The sequence below is a fragment of the Coturnix japonica genome, chromosome 1, assembly GCF_054131305.1.
Source record: "Coturnix japonica strain WE chromosome 1, WE-NBRP24, whole genome shotgun sequence".
NCBI classification, from domain to species: Eukaryota; Metazoa; Chordata; class Aves; order Galliformes; family Phasianidae; genus Coturnix; species Coturnix japonica.
Genome location: NC_140663.1, coordinates 131429028 through 131445395, shown reverse-complemented (window position 1 = coordinate 131445395; position 16368 = coordinate 131429028). Strand labels below are relative to the sequence as shown.

The 16368-nt window shown below is 40.4% G+C and overlaps 1 protein-coding gene across 7 annotated transcripts in view; it reads left to right on the top strand.

Moving 5' to 3' along the window:
• Positions 1-1105: 1105 nt before the first annotated feature.
• Positions 1106-16368, top strand: part of TPP2 (tripeptidyl peptidase 2) — a 48571-nt gene continuing 33308 nt past the window's right edge. For all 7 annotated transcript variants that reach the window (XR_014948120.1, XR_014948118.1, XR_014948119.1 and 4 more), the window contains exons 1-12: positions 1106-1340; positions 7770-7898; positions 8289-8384; positions 8752-8856; positions 9496-9620; positions 10326-10489; positions 11539-11693; positions 12567-12643; positions 12994-13121; positions 13704-13803; positions 15336-15484; positions 15581-15696. Coding sequence is in view for 3 of the 7 variants with exons in the window: in XM_085552815.1 (XP_085408941.1) it covers positions 1179-1340; positions 7770-7898; positions 8289-8384; positions 8752-8856; positions 9496-9620; positions 10326-10489; positions 11539-11693; positions 12567-12643; positions 12994-13121; positions 13704-13803; positions 15336-15484; positions 15581-15696 (1506 nt within the window). In the remaining 4 variants the exon portion in view is untranslated. The remainder of the gene's footprint in view (positions 1341-7769; positions 7899-8288; positions 8385-8751; positions 8857-9495; positions 9621-10325; positions 10490-11538; positions 11694-12566; positions 12644-12993; positions 13122-13703; positions 13804-15335; positions 15485-15580; positions 15697-16368) is intronic.

Genomic DNA, 16368 nt, shown 5'->3' with positions numbered 1-16368 from the left:
TGTTTCAATCTGTTAAAAGATGTTTGGCACACCTTCCCTGGAGCCTAATTTTTCCTGCTGAACCTGTTCTGCTGTTTGGCAGTGCGCATCACTGAGCTATAGGGTACAGCTAATAGGAACTGCTCATTAGATGGTTTGTTTGCCTCTGGGACCCAGGCAACAGAACAGAAATTTTCAGCTAGCAGTAAGTATGTCTCCAACCTGCAACATACAGCTTGTGTATTGAATGGGATATAAAGCATTACACAGAATCACAGAATGACCCGGGTTGGAAGGGACCTCAAGGATCATGTAGTTCCAACCCCCCTGCCTAGTAAGGCCACCAAACATACACCTTTACTAGATCAGGTTGCCCAGGGCCCCGTCCAACCTGGTCTTGAACACCTCCAAGGACGGGGCATCCACAACCTCCCTGGGCAGCCTGTTCCAGCCTGTTCCAACCACTCTCCTAGTGAAGAACTTCCCTCTAACATCCAACCTAAATCTTCCCTCTTTTTACTTAAAACCATTTCCCCGTGTCCTGCTATTGTCAGCCCTTTCCAAGAGTTTACTCCCCTCCTGGGAGTAAGTTCCCTTCAGGTACTGAAAGGCTGCAATGAGGTCACCCCGCAACCTTCTCTTCTCCAGGCTGAACAAACCCAACTCCCTCAGCCTGTCCTCATAGGGGAGGTGCTCCAGCCCCCTGATCATCTTCGTGGCCCTCCTCTGGACCCTTTCCAAAATCTCCATGTCTATTTTGTACTGAGGGCTCCACACCTGGACACAGTACTCCAGATGGGGCTTCACAAGAGCAGAGTAGAGAGGGACAATCACCTCCCTATCCCTGCTGACCACCCCAGTCCTCCATTGAGGCCCCGACCCGGCCGTGTAAACAACACAGCGCTCCCACCACACCACACCCCACATCCGCTCCCTCTCACACCCTTACGGCCCCGAAGGATCGCGGCCTGTCACTTTAAGACAGCGGCCCCGACACGTGGAGAAGGCTGACTTTCCGATTGGCTACATCCCCCTGCCCGCTCCAGCTCTCGCGCTTTGATTGGATGCTTCATCCTAGTCCCGCCCCCTCCGTGTGCCTCCAGGGGATGCTTCCCCCTCTTGGGCCAGTGCGCAGGCGCATGCGTCGTGTCCCCATCCTTTAGCGCCCGTTGACTCGCGGCCCCGTCTGCCCTTTCGCCATGGCGGCTGCCGCTGAGGAGCCCTTCCCTTTCCACGGCCTCCTGCCCAAGAAAGAGACCGGCGCTGCTGCTTTCCTCGCCCGCTTCCCCGATTTCGATGGGCGGGGGGTGCTGTTGGCTGTGTTGGACACCGGTGTGGACCCGGGAGCTCCGGGCATGCAGGTAACGGGCAGAGGGCCCTGAGTCACCGCACCTGGGTGCCGGCCGGGGGGCGGGCACCGGGCTGGGCAGCGGTCATAGTGACCGCGGGGACTGAGGGGACATCCAGGGCTATAGGCCGGTCCTGCCGCTCCCTGCTGGACTACAGCCCGCCTGGCTTTGTCTGCACCTCCTGTTACACAATGGCTGCTCCTGAGAGCTCTGCGTTTTGTTAATGTGTGCGGTAGTCAGGCATTGGAATGCACTGCCCAGGGAGGTGGTGGAGTCACCGACCATGGGAGTGTTCAAGAAACGTTTGGATGTTGTGTTGAGGGATATGATTTAGCTGGGAAGTATTGGTAATGGTTGGACTAGATGATCTTCTAGGTCTTTTCCAACCTTGATAATTCTGTGATCTTCTTGCCACGAAGATGATCAGGGGGCTGGAGCACCTCCCCTATGAGGACAGGCTGAGGGAGTTGGGTTTGTTCAGCCTGGAGAAGAGAAGGTTGCGGGGTGACCTCATTGCAGCCTTTCAGTACCTGAAGGGAACCTACACCCAGGAGGGGAGTGAACTCTTCAAAAGGGCTGACAATAGCAGGACACGGGGAAATGGTTTTAAGTTGAAAGAGGGAAGATTTAGGTTGGATGTTAGAGGGAAGTTCTTCACTAGGAGAGTGGTTAGGCCCTGGAACAGGCTGCCCCACCAGGGAGGTTGTGGATGCCCCGTCCTTGGAGGTGTTCAAGACCAGGTTGGACGGGGCCCTGGGCAACCTGATCTAGTAAATGTGTATGTTTGGTGGCCCTGCCAGGCAGGGGGGTTGGAACTACATGGTCCTTGAGGTCTCTTCCAACCCGGGTCATTCTGTGATTCTGCCCAGAGAAGCTGTGGAGCCTCATCCCTGCAGACACTCAAGGCCAGGTTGGATGGGCACAGGGCAGCCTGTGCTGGCTCAGGGCAGCCCTGCAACAACATGAGTTGGGGCTGAATAAGCTTTAAGGCTCCTCTTACCCTAAGTTATTCTATCAAAAGGCAGTTATGTAGACAGGAATATAAAGGGGATGTGCGTAGTTCTGAAGTTTTACATGTGGAAGCAAAACACTCAAATTTCTATATGCTGTAAACAAGAATTGGTGAACCAAAAAGAGCATGAGTTTATGGGCAGTAGGGGAAGCTTTGCTTTGGTGTAAATTTCAAGCCAGTTGATATGGTCAGTACTAAGATAATGGGGATTTAAAATCCATAACAGCCTGAAATTACTTGTTTTTGTTGTATGGAAGGTGAAATTTCAAGTCTGGGAAATTATAAAGGAGGCATGGGCCACACACAGAATGTAGCATAGCTTTGTAATCATTGCTTTGGAAAGAGGATGTCCTCTCTCTTAGTGAAGTGGGCAGTTTATGTCTTGCCTCTCCAGTGTAAGACTGTCTTGCAGATAAACAACATATGGTCTGGAATAGTAGCTGTACTGTGACATGCAGTTCCCAGTCTTGAGATGCCAGCCTTCCTGCTACTTTCTTTACTCACAGAATCACAGAATTGTAGGGGTTGGAAGGGACCTCTAGAGATCATCGTGTCCAACCCCTCTGCCAAAGCAGGTTCCCTACACCATGTAAAACACTGCTGCGTTTTTTTGCTGTCAGACTTACTGTCAGTTCTCAGCCTGGCGCAAATTGAATCTCTTGTTTAAAGTGCAAAGAGGGCAGTATGTGCTGAAAGGCTAATAAACATTACAGCTTTTAGTTGTGGTTAGTATCAGTACTGTTGAAAGGCCAAAGTGAGCTGTCCTGTTTTGAATATAGTGGGAGATCTTAGTCACATTAAAGAAGTTTATGTTTTGTTGCTCCCCGGTGTCTAATTTATTTGGGTGGATTTACTTTGTTTGTTATTTTATGCTTTGATTTTTGAACACTGATGCCATAAACATATGACACGCAGTCGTTTGCTGGGGAGCAGTATAACAAGGAAATACCTTCATGTTTATATTCTTACCTGAACACTTGTTGCTATAAAGACAACAGTTACTGGGCTTAACAAAACTTAAGCCAGTAGCTATTTTTCTGCCTGTTTGCTTTCTTTTTTGGATAAAGCATTTACCCTTGTACAGATTTTCCTTTCTTTTCCAGACCTTTGGCAGCCAATGCTCTGTAGGGAACTCTTTTCACCTAGCATTCCATTGGTTTACACTTCACCTGGTGCTTCCAGCTCACAGTTCAGTTTGTGTGCTTTTTTTTGTGCTGGTTTCTTCCCTTCTCAGCCCTCTTGGTACATTACATTACACTATATCCTGTTGTTATTTGCCAAATCCTGATGAACTTTTGAGAGTCCCCATGAATTTAATGGGGTGTTGTGGCTGTATATATGCATTGTCTTTGATCATCCCTACACTGTAATTTCCCCATTACTATGAAGTACTATGAAGACGCCTGTCTTTACCCTTTAATTGAGCATTGTCACAGATAGTGGTGCTAGGCTCCCCAGGGAGGTGGTTGAATCGACATCCCTGGATGTGTTTAAGAGCCATTTAGATGTGGTGCTCAGAGATATGATTTAGCAGAGGGTTTTTAGAGTTAGGGTACTATGGTTAGGCTGCGGTTGGACTTGATGATCTTCAAGGTCTTTTCCAACCTGGATGATTCTATGATTCTCTGCTACTACTATATGTATCAGCTGCCAGGATTATGCAGATATATTGAGCACTTCAAAAAGAAACTACTTTGAGTTTTGTAAAGTCAGAGTTAACGTGAAAGCACGTTTTTGAAACTTCAATAAATATGTATAAATAATATAATTCTACTGTAAGCTAATTTTTCAAACAACTGTAAGAAATAAATAAGTAGAATTATGTTGTGGGTTTTTTTTTTTCTTGTAAATAAAACATAATGTCACAATGTTTAGATGTTGTATTAGGGGACGTGGTTTAGTGGGGAAATACTGATGGTAGGTGTGGTTGGACTAGGTGATTTTGGAGGTCTTTTGCAACCTTAGTGATTCTATAGTAAGGAAGTACTTGTCCAAAAGAGTGTTGAGACAGTGGCACAGGCTGCCTGTGGACATCACAGAATCACAGAATCATAGGGGTTGGAAGGGACCTTAGAGATCATCGAGTCCAACCCCCCTGCCAAAGCAGGTTCCCTACACCACGTCACACAGGTAGGCGTCCAGGCGGGTCTTAAATATCTCCAGAGAAGGAGACTCCACCACCTCCCTGGGCAGCCTGTTCCAGTGCTCCGTCACTGTAAAGAAGTTCTTCCGCACATTCGTGCAGAACTTCCTATGCTGTAGTTTCATCCCGTTACCCCTAGTCCTGTCCCCACGCACTAGACGTGGTGGAGTCACCATCCCTGGAGGTGTTCATGAAATGTGTAGATATGGTATTAAGGGATATGGCCATGGCAGGCAGTAATGGTAGGGCTAAACGGTCTTAGAAGTCTTTTCCAACCTTAATGATTCTGTAAAATACTTTTTACTGTATAGAAATTCTCTACTTTTTAATTTTAGTGCAGATGCCTCCTGTCTGTAGTAAATTAAGTAGTTCCAGACCTTCTGATCAAACAAGGAGATTAAACAAGGTCGCTTCGTTTTGTTTTTCTTAGAACTGCAGGACTTGAGAAGGTAAAAACAAGCTGAAATCTGAGTTTCACTGTAGCATTACTACTGTTGGGCAGCAGTCCAAACAGTTTGTGTCAGCAGCAGAAGCCATATCGGTTACTTGCACTGAATGGCGGACTCTGACTGGATCTCTGCCACTAGGAATTGAACCTTGGACCTTTTCAGCTGAAATGCTGAGTTTCTTTTGTCTGACTGTAGGACTCTGAATTGTTCGTTCTTATTGTGCGTACAAATTCACGTGTGAGTGTAGACCTACTATTCAGCTAAAAGGCAAAGAGCTGTGTAGTGCAGGAGTTGCACAAGGCTTTTCTGGACTGTCTGGGGAGCGACTTTCAAAACTACGCGAGCTCACCATAGCATAAATTGGTGTTTGGGCCACCTGTTGCTGTGTAACTTGTTTACTTCCAACACGTCGCATTGGATTATGTTTTCCTTCTTGTTTTCCCGTGCTTTGATCAGTGAATAACTTAGATTACCACGTGCTTCCAACTGAAGTGTCTGGTTTGGATGGTCTCAGGTTTGGCTTCCACTTGCTTCAGGATTGGTGTAACTACTGATTTCTTTGCCAGTGGAGTCTGGCATCTGAAAGAATTAATTATGAGCGTAAGGAAATTGTATTTTGTAAATGCTTTGGAGCTCTGTTTCTCACATAAGTTTCTAGTGCTGCTTAAGTGTTTCAGAAGGTGTGTTACCAGGTTAAAATCATAGAATCATTTGAGTCCGAAGGGACCTGTAAAGGTCACAGAATTGTAGGGGTTGGAAGGGACCTCTAGAGATCATCGAGTCCAACTCCCCTGCCAAAGCAGGTTCCCTACACCACGTCACACAGGTAGGCGTCCAGGCAGGTCTTGAATATCTCCAGAGGAGGAGACTCCACCACCTCCCTGGGCAGCCTGTTCCAGTGCTCTGTCACCCTCACTGTAAAGAAGTTCTTCCGCACATTCATGCGGAACTTCCTATGCTGTACTTTCATCCCATTACCCCTAGTCCTGTCCCCACGCACTACTGAAAAGAGACCAGCCTCGCCACTATGGCCCCCACACCTCAGGTATTTATAAACCTGTATCAAATCCCCTCATTTCATTTAGTTCCCTTGCGATGAACAGGGACATCCAGTCTAATGTTGAGTGTCTACGGGGGCAGAATATTCACCACCTCTCTGGACAACCTATTTTAGTGTCTCATGACCCTTATTGTAAAGAACTTCTTCTTTATATCCAATCAAAATCTTTCATCTTTTGTTTGATGCAGTTTCTCCTTGTCCTGTCACAACAGACCCTCCTAAATGGTCTGTCTTCTTTCTTGTATAGCCCTCTTTTAGATATTGAAAGGCTGCTCTCAGGTCTCCCACGAGCTTCCATTTCTCCAGACTGAACAGCCCACAACTCTTTCAGCCCATTCTTAAAGGGGAGATGCTCCATCCCTTGGGTCATTTTTGTGGCTCTCTTCTGGACACACTCAAACAGGCCCATGACTGTCCTGTACTGAGGACTCCACATCTGGGCATTGCACTCTAGGTGAGGTCTCAGTAGTGCAGAGTAGATGGGTAGGATCACCTCCCTCAACCTACTGACCATACCACAATACAGTTGGTTTTCTGGGCCGTGAGAGCACATGGCTGGCTCATGTTCAGCTTATTGTTCTCCAGTACCCCCCAAGTCCTGTTCAGCAGGACTGTGCTTTATTCTTTCATTCCCCAGCTTGTATTGGAAGAGAGGGTTGCTGTAATGCAGGTGCAAGGTCTTACACTTGCGTCTCTTGAACTTCATAAGGTTCTCTCTGACCTGCTGTGGAAGCCTGTCTAGATCCTTCTGGATGACATCCCATCTCTCAAGTCTGTCAGCTGCACCCCACATCTTGGTATCATCTGCAAACTTGCCAAGGGTGCGCTTGCCCCACTGTCGATGACATTGAAGAAGATACTGAAGAATATTGGTCCCAGTATTGACTCCTGGAGGACTGTTATAACAGTTTTCTTAACACTTTTCTATGAACATATTAACATAGAATAGAACCATAGAATCACCAAGGTTGGAAAAGACCTAAAAGATCACCCAGTCCAACTGTTCACCTGTTACCAATACCTCCCACTAAACCATGTCCCTCAACACAACATCCAGTCGTTCCTTGAACACCCCCAGGGTCAGTGACTCCAGCCCCTCCCTGGACAGTCCTTTCCAGTGCCTGACCACCCTTCTGAGAAGTAAACAGTGTTGGTTTATGAAACGGGAGCTCTTACTTAATTAGACACTCCAAAAACAGTATTTATTACATTCTGGAATATAGGAATCAGTGTCCTGCTTATACTTACTACTTTTTTTTACTTAACCATTTAAACCTGTTTTTACTGGGGGGACTGGGAGATGGCTCCTACCGCTTCAGGTTTATTAAAACATGACTTAGAATCCCTGTAGCAGAAAGATAATTGGTGATAGTAATTTGTGTTCCTGCTAGATTTGTGCTCAGTTAAGACTCAAGCTTGTAACTGCATGTAGTTCAACACCTTTCACCTTTCTAGATCTGTGCTGTAGTTACTGCAGGATGTGGCTGGAACAGTAGGATGAAAGCAGTGTTGCCTGTCATTGAAATATAAGCATTTCATTTTGCAAATAGTAGTTCTGTGAAATTAGGGAAGACTTAGAAGCCAGGAAGTTAGATGTGGTGTCCTTGGCTCACAGAAAGTTAAACTGATTTGAAGGTATTTTTCTGTCTTCCAGTTAAAGCTCAACAAAGTTACTTGATTTTTATTATTATTTATATATTTATTAATTAGCAAAAGTGAAAAATGATTATGGACTATTCAGCTGCATTTTAATTTCCTTCTATGGTTATGTTTTCAGATTACAACTGATGGGAAGCCCAAGATAATTGATATAATTGATACAACTGGCAGTGGTGATGTAACTACATGTACTGTTGTAGAAGCTAAAGATGGAGAAATCATGGGTCTCTCTGGAAGAACTTTAAAGGTGAGAATTTGTATGGTGGAACAGCGGGATCCCTGGGCAGCTACCAGCTCTCTTTTCTTGTTGTTATTAAGAGTCATGAATTTATTCTACTGAGGGTGTAAATTACAGTAAGATAAGAAGCTAAATATTCAGATACTTGTCCTTATCCTATTAACTCTCCATAACAGGACATTTGTCTTCATTGATAGTACTGTTATTTCCATAGACCTTTACCAGAAAAGTTGCTTACTGGGGCTGTGTTTGTAAAAGTACAGATACTGAAGTGTTTATCTGCGTTGTCACATACTGATTTCTAATATCTTCAAGACTGTTCTGCTTAACTCCTTTGCTCCATGTTGAATTTTGTTTGTTGCTGTTGATTAACGTATTCCTGAATTTACTTTTTTGTAGATTCCAGCAAACTGGGTAAATCCTTCTGGCAAATATCATATTGGGATAAAAAATGGCTATGACATATATCCCAAAGCTCTCAAGGAGAGGATTCAGGTGAGAAATCACATTTTTGCTTCTGTTATATATTGATATTTCATTATTTTAGTGTAGAGGTTTTTCTAGAGAAACATGGTATGTGCTTTACTAACATAAATAGGCTGTTAGCCATAAGGTTGATTTTTTTGCTTAATTCTGACACAATTAGTTTCTCCTGTGAATTTTCGAAGTCACAGCAGATGGTCAAATGGTCCTCCTTACACAAGTTCCTTGAGTAAAAAAGTCTAGTATTGCTGGTATCTGTTTAATTTTCCAGTGTAGCCGCTGTTTATTTGTAGTATTGTATTGAATGTCTTAGCCATTGTGTCTGAAATCATAACTTGCCAATGAAATATGTACTGAAGAACTGAGTTTTATTTTATAGAAAGAGCGCAAGGAGAAGCTCTGGGATCCTCTTCACAGACTGGCTCTAGCAGAAGCCTGTAGGAAACAAGAAGAATTTGATGCTGCTCATAGCTCTCCTTCCCAAGTTAGTATACTTCTCTGTGAACTTGTAACAATGTGATACTGATGGAGAGGGCTGAAATATTTTTATTACTTGAGCGAATGAAAGATGTTTGCAGTGATAATTTATCACTGCATCTTCTGATTCATTAAAAAAAAAACCAACCCCACAAACCACAGTATATGGGTGATTCCTTGATTTGCCAAATGTTATTAACTGTCTAAATTTGTTGCTGATTATGAAAAGGGAATTAGTTCAAATACTTGATACCATATTTTTAGTAAGATTTATTTTTAACTTTTGAGACGATCATCTTTGTTGTGCACAAAGTTGGAATCTTTTAAGCATATTCTTTCTTTTGTAAACTAGATACTATTTCATTGAAATACCAGAAATTCCTTGGGATGTTTCTGTGTCATTTAACCATCTGAAGAAAAAATAAAGATATGAAATAGAATAATTATGGAAGTCAGAATTATACATAGTAGGCTAAGAATGGATAGAACACTGTTGATGTCTGTGACTTCTGTGGTAGTCTTTGTTTCCAATGAAGTAATGGAGTAAATATTTGACATCAGGAAGAACAGGCCTTAAGACTGTATTCATAACTACTTAGTAGTAATTTTAGTAATACTCTTAACTGTATTTTTATTGCTGTGTCAGATAAATAAGCTAATAAAGGAAGAACTTCAAAATCAAGTGGAACTGTTGAATTCTTTTGAGAAAAAATACAGTGATCCTGGTCCAGTATATGATTGTTTAGTATGGCATGATGGTGAAACCTGGAGGTAAGTACCCAAACTTGTGAAACAAAACATTTTAATCATATAAAACAATAGTTTGCAATAAGTACTATGTTAATTTTTACGTCTACTTGTCTGTAGAGTTCTGAAATTTTACTTGCTTTGAAATGATCCTGTATCGTGACAGAGTTCTGATCGTAAATGAAGATGGAATAGAATCAAGTCTTACACTTTGTACCACTCTGATAATATTAAGCTTGTAGATTTTTCCTCTAAGGCAAAAAATAAAATTGCTTTGAGTATGCATTGGTAGTAGGAAGCTGAATAGGGGAGGAAGAAGACATTGCATGCTTCAGAATGTAGTTTGTCACTTTTCTTGACTGTTGACATGCATCATACAGCTAGTAGCTGAGACTTCAGATGTCTGTATATGAGTACTGAGCAGCTAGTTTAAGTACAATTCCTCCCCTGAAGGAATTACCTGCATTTACATAATCTCTTTTTGTAAAGCATGCGTTATTTGAATTTAGTAGCATTTGAAAATGAATTAATTTAGAGGTCTTTGTAGTTTCTGAATCTAATTATAAAAGGCCAAGTTTTAAAGTATTGACATGGTGAACTAAGATAGTGTCAACCCAGCACCAGACCCGTTGAGGTCTTTGTGATACTTCTCTGTTGGAGGGGGAGGACCAATAACTGGAATACATAGCAGTTGAAAAATCACCTTTTTCTTACTGTTGTTATCAACAGAGCCTGCATAGATACAAGTGAGAGTGGTGACTTAACTGGCTGCACAGTGTTGAGAACCTACAAAGAGGCTCAGGAATATGGATCTTTTGGAACATCTGAAATGTTGAATTATTCCGTTAATATATATGATGATGGGAACCTTCTTTCGATTGTGACAAGTGGAGGTAAATAAAAGTAAAGTTAATTAAAGTCTTGTTACTGAGTTGGTACCGTGAGAAGCAACAATTTGTATTGGTTCCCATTTTTGGTACTTGGGATTAAAGGCATTAAAAATCATTATTTGTATTTCCTGTAGTAAACCCATAACAACGTCTTGTTTCTAAACTTACATTTTGTGTCTGAAATTCAGTCAACTTTTTGTCCATATGCATGTATTTGTATAGTGTACTTAAGTTTAGTTACTCTTTAAGATCTTCCTGCATCTTAATGGCTTTAGCCATTGAACCTTCATTGAAAGCAGCTTTTTTGTTTTGCTTTTGAATGTAGGTTGGTTATTGCATTTTGTCATTGTTTTTTGGGCTTTCACAATTTAAGAATCTTATTTAAAACATCTGTCAACAAAAGAGTATCAGTATTTTGCCTTATCCAAACTTTTTAACGATGATAGGTGCCACCATAGCTGTAGCCCTGACTGCTCTGATCCCATTTTTATGTGTTCTCTCTATAACCATGTTTTGTTTTGGGAACGTCCTGAGTGGTTAACGTGGTATGAATGTGTTTGTTTGGTTGGTTTTCCTTTTTTTAAATGCTCTTGATTTCTCATGAAGCTGTCATATATCAGAAGAACTACAGAAACAGTTCTGGCTTCTAAATCAGTGATAACTTTGTGAGATTCCTTTTATGGCTGTGTGGAGTTTTATTTATTTTTTCCCCCTAATTTCCACAGTCTGATTATTTTTGGTATAATTTTTGTTACTTTGGGTAGGAAGTGTTGGGCCTTTTTGTTAATGGCTGTCAGTGAAGTTTATTATACTTTCTTTCTCTTCTTCTGCCTCCTCCTTCCTGCCCTCAAAAGCTGTTTTGTTTGGCAAATTGCTCCTAATTACTGGCTTTTTGCCTCTCATTTAAATAAATATCATATTATACTAAGTAGTTTCAATTCTGGGTTTGCTAATGTAGCTCATTAAATGAAAACTAATAGAGCTATAGTGTATTAAATCAGCATAAAAGAAGTTCACTAACCATACAGTGGTTTGAATTTTCATTTGCCTAGGGGCACATGGAACACACGTGGCTAGTATTGCAGCAGGATATTTTCCTGAAGAGCCAGAGCGAAATGGTGTGGCTCCTGGAGCTCAGATTCTTGCAATCAAGATTGGTGATACGAGACTTAGTACAATGGAAACTGGCACTGGTTTAATAAGAGCTGTAGGTATTTCATTGGATAAACGTTAACCTCAGCAGTTTGAATTTGTTATGGAATAATTTGAGATACTTTCTAGTTCAGTAACTCATATGCTTTGGTTTTATAGTCCTATAGTACCACCAGCCTTAAAATAAATAAAAGGAAACAATAATTCCAAGCTCATTGAAAAACTTCTGTTTTATAAGAAATAAACATTCAGTAAGGCTTATATATATTTTTTTTTCAGATGAGTGTTGCGGTGTTTGTCTAACTTAGCCCATAGGATAAGTGGCTTGTAAGCCTATTTAAAGTTATTTATTCTTATCCTTTTTTTTATGGTTAGCTACATAACTATAATACTTAGAGTAGCAACTGGTGTATAACTTTGTGACTGTTTCTTAAGAGTGAGGAAAAAATACTACTTTCTCATGATCAAAGTCCTAATGCCTCTGCTATACAGTTACGTGTTTGAGGAGAATGGATGTAAGAGAAGAAATGAAGATATAAAATGATTATTTGTATAGATCATAGAATATATTGCTATAGTGAAGATTTGTGTGAATACTACTACTGTGGCTTTTTGGAATTTAACTAAACCACAGAAGAAAGGAGAAATTTGTCTTATTAAGGACACATATTTAATACTAATGAGTTTTGTGGTTTTATATTATGTTAATGTCTTAATTTATAGCTTGGTACATGGCATGTTAATGGCTTGTTTTGTTTTTTAACTGGGCTCCTAGGAAAACACCACTTTAATGTAGATTACTTCAGTCCCCTCCGGAGGGTTGAAAAAAATGTTGCTTTTTTCCATAAATGTGTAGCAGGCAGTTTTAAGCAGATGTTTTTTCCTATTCCGTAATTACCTACATTGCCTTTAATTTTTGCTTTATCAGATGATAGAAGCAATAAAATACAAATGTGATCTTGTCAACTACAGCTATGGAGAGGCAACACATTGGCCAAATTCTGGGTAAGTGCTACTGTATTTAGCATAAAGTTATTTAACATCACACAAGTGTAATTTCAGGTGTTGACTTTCTGTAAATGTACTGTCAGTAAGGAAGAATTGTCCAGGCCGAAATGATGGCATTAAAATATTGCAGTTTATTTTTTTTAAATACCTACGAAAACTACATAGGCATATTGAAAGTGCTATGAATTTTGATACTAGGAATAGTTTAGAGCAAAGAAGTGTTCTGGTAGTTGAAACACTATGTAATCTGGGTGTTTTTTTGTTTTCTGGGTTTTTATTTTAATGTTGATGTGTGTATTGTTGATTAAATAACTCCTTTTTTTTTTTTTTTTTCCCTCATACTTCAGGAGAATTTGTGAAGTAATTAACGAAGCGGTGTGGAAACACAATGTAATCTATGTTTCAAGTGCGGGAAATAATGGCCCTTGCCTTTCTACAGTAGGGTGTCCTGGTGGTACTACATCTAGTGTAATAGGTATGAACGTTTGCTGGGTTTTTTTCTTCCCCTAAAACAAAAGACAGTATTTCCATTCTGCCTGGGCTCTGGGCCCACTGAGCTGATCAGCAGGGAAATGCTGACTTTCCACCGTGTGGTGGTTCAGGAGTGTGATTTTGCCCATCTGTTTAAGGTAGTATAGCTCTGAGTCATGGGAACATGAACCAATTCACATAGATTCCTTTGCAGCAGCCTTAGTGTAGTTTGTGTCAGTGTAAACACTGACAAAATTATTTTCCCCAAAAAGGGGAAGGCGCATTTGGTAGTGATCTGTTGTGAAATAAGTACAGATGGTGGATAGGGATTGTTCAGTTGAATGCAAATAGCACTTCTAAGTTACCTATTTCATGCAAGATTTACATATTACTTAGTATCACTGTGAGCATTGTAACTTTGTAGCATGTGCTTTACACTTGGTTTGTAACAATAAAATTTACTGAGATGGAAAAAACATTCTTTTAAAGCCTTTTTAAAATAGTCATTCTGTAGTGTATTTAAAATAGTTCATTTTTTGTTTTATTACAAATTCATTTTGCATCTAAGATGTTTGTTTTCTAATAGGTGTTGGTGCCTATGTATCACCTGATATGATGGTTGCTGAATATTCTTTGAGAGAAAAACTGCCAGCAAATCAATATACTTGGTCATCCAGGGGGCCAAGGTAAGTTATGGTAAAAAGAGGGAATTCCTTACTTTGCAGTTCTGGTTAACTAATTACAGGTCTAAAAATTGGTCACTGATGCCAAAATGGAAGTATTCCCCAGGAATTGCTTAGGTAGTCTGCTGGTATTGGAAGGGCTTCATCTATAGGCCTCTAGAATTCTTAGTGGGAGGGAGGATGACTGAACTGTCAGTGTCACAATCTGTACGTTTCAGTAAAGTCTATTAAGAAAATGAAAGCCTGAGTAAAGTGGTTTGGAGATGTGTACTATTTCTCAGTTCTTTTTCTAAGGTTCTTTTCAGTATCATTTGTTTCATTCAGTAGTGTGGTATAGCTAACTATTCTGTTGGTGCTGAAGACCTGAAGAAATACCGTTGTGATATTGTTACTTCTGGCTTCAGTGACATTATAATGGCACCATTATTGGTTTTGCTTGAATCTAGGGGAGGTGCGAGAGGACAGAAGAATGCTTTTCCAACTCGTTATAGAGAATTATTTCAAAGATCTATGAAAATGTTGGTTCTTCGAGAATTTTTATTATTATTTTATGTCTCATAAGAATTTGGTAGTAATGCGGTAGCCAAAAGAAGTCTTAGTAAGCACTAGAGGCTTTCAGACAGATATGCCATGATCTGCTTGTCTGGGATGTACGATAAAAACACTGTAATTTATATAGGACTGTCATAAAGTGTATTAAATTTGTTGTGACTCTGTAATGTAGAGAACTCTGATTTTGAGACTTACATGAAGCTATTAGTGTATGATACAAATCCACCTTGCTTCTCCACAAAATTTAATAGTTAAAGCTCAGTGTGGTCCTTATTGAAGTGATACATGTTTTCATCTGAACAGAGTGAGGAATATTTAGAGTATTAGCCTCATACAGTTAAAACCTAGATGCTTCGTAGGTACTCATTGGGGTTTTAAAAATGATCGGGCAAGGTAGAAGGTGACTTCAGCCCGGCTGATGCTGAACCACTTCTTGAGACAAGAACAGCAAGGGAAGAAGATAAAATGTATCAACTTCTGTATGTTAATTCAAAATTTTACCAGCTTGTGCAGTGGCTGTGCAAAATCCAGATCTCTAGATTCTATGTTTTTTTTTCTAGTCTCTTTTTTTTTTTTTTTACTAATTTTGCTTTAAGATATAGTATATTTTCATTAAAAACAATAATGGTTAAATAGGCTCAGTGAAATATTTATTTACGTAGTGAAATACTTAGTGTATTTGTGTATGCTTTCTAATTCAATTTTGGCTCGATAAGTCAGCTGACTGAACTTTGTATAGTATTTAAGGAATGAAAGTTTGAATAACTTGCACTGTGGAAAACAGGCCTAGCTGATTAGTTTGACATTAAGTTGCTACTTAATGTAATGCTTTATCTTGTATTTAATGGATTAATGATTTAGTAAAATACTATTTGGGACTGTGCCAAAGCTAAAATTATCTTTTTAAGTGCGCAGATAACTTCAAGGTAAACTGTGCAGAAAATCAAAGCTTGTTTTTTCAACAATTCTGTTTTTTACACTAGCACTGATGGAGCCCTTGGAGTAAGTATCAGTGCCCCAGGAGGTGCTATTGCTTCAGTTCCAAACTGGACTCTGCGAGGAACACAACTTATGAATGGCACATCCATGTCTTCTCCCAATGCATGTGGAGGCATTGCATTAGTTCTGTCAGGTAATGTCAGTGCATAACATAAAAGATAAAGTCTTTTTCTGTAGCTTTCCAACTTTGTAACTTGTTTTCTAATGCCATCCTTACTTTTAATTTCAGGGCTCAAAGCTAACAATATTCATTACACTGTTCATTCTGTCAGAAGAGCCTTAGAAAATACGGCAGTGAAAGCTGAAAATATAGAAGTATTTGCACAAGGACATGGTGTTATTCAGGTAATTGCCAGCAAAACAAACAAACAAAAAAACCCTTAAATAACTGCCTGTAAATTAACTGAAGTTTTCTGGATGAGCTCACTCAGCTTGCTCCCAAGCTACTTAAATATCAGATCTGATTCAGGATAAAGAAGGGAATGTAGTGGGAGGGGAGAAGGAATGAAATATTTCTCTTTGTTTCAGCATGTAGTTGGTTTCTCTTGAATATGTGTTAACTAGACAAATTCCTTTGTGTGGACGTAAAAGTAGGACGTGGGATTTTGTCACCCACATATGGATTTTTATGTGTAAATTCTGTCTCATTGTTGGAAAACTTTTTATATGTTGTCAAAGAGCTGAACTTGTTCTTTGCAGACAAAAGCTAGAACAGTGCATTCTGAGCAATGAAAATGCAGAGATACCCACGCTAAAGCAAAGGACACCTTTGCTTCACAAAAAGTACATCTGCAGTAGTGGGGTGATTTTGCTGTGGGTAGGCCTGCACTAAAAATTCATTGAGCATTCATTGTATTGTCTTTTAAGAACTTGGAAATCTCCAGTGTGAATTTTTTTATGATACGGGCAGCATGAATGACAGCCCTTTGCATAAAGTTAAGCTATTAAAAACTAAACCTATGTTTTTTCCTGTGGCCATTCCTATCCTTGCCAAAAAGAGGTGCCAAGATTTTTCTC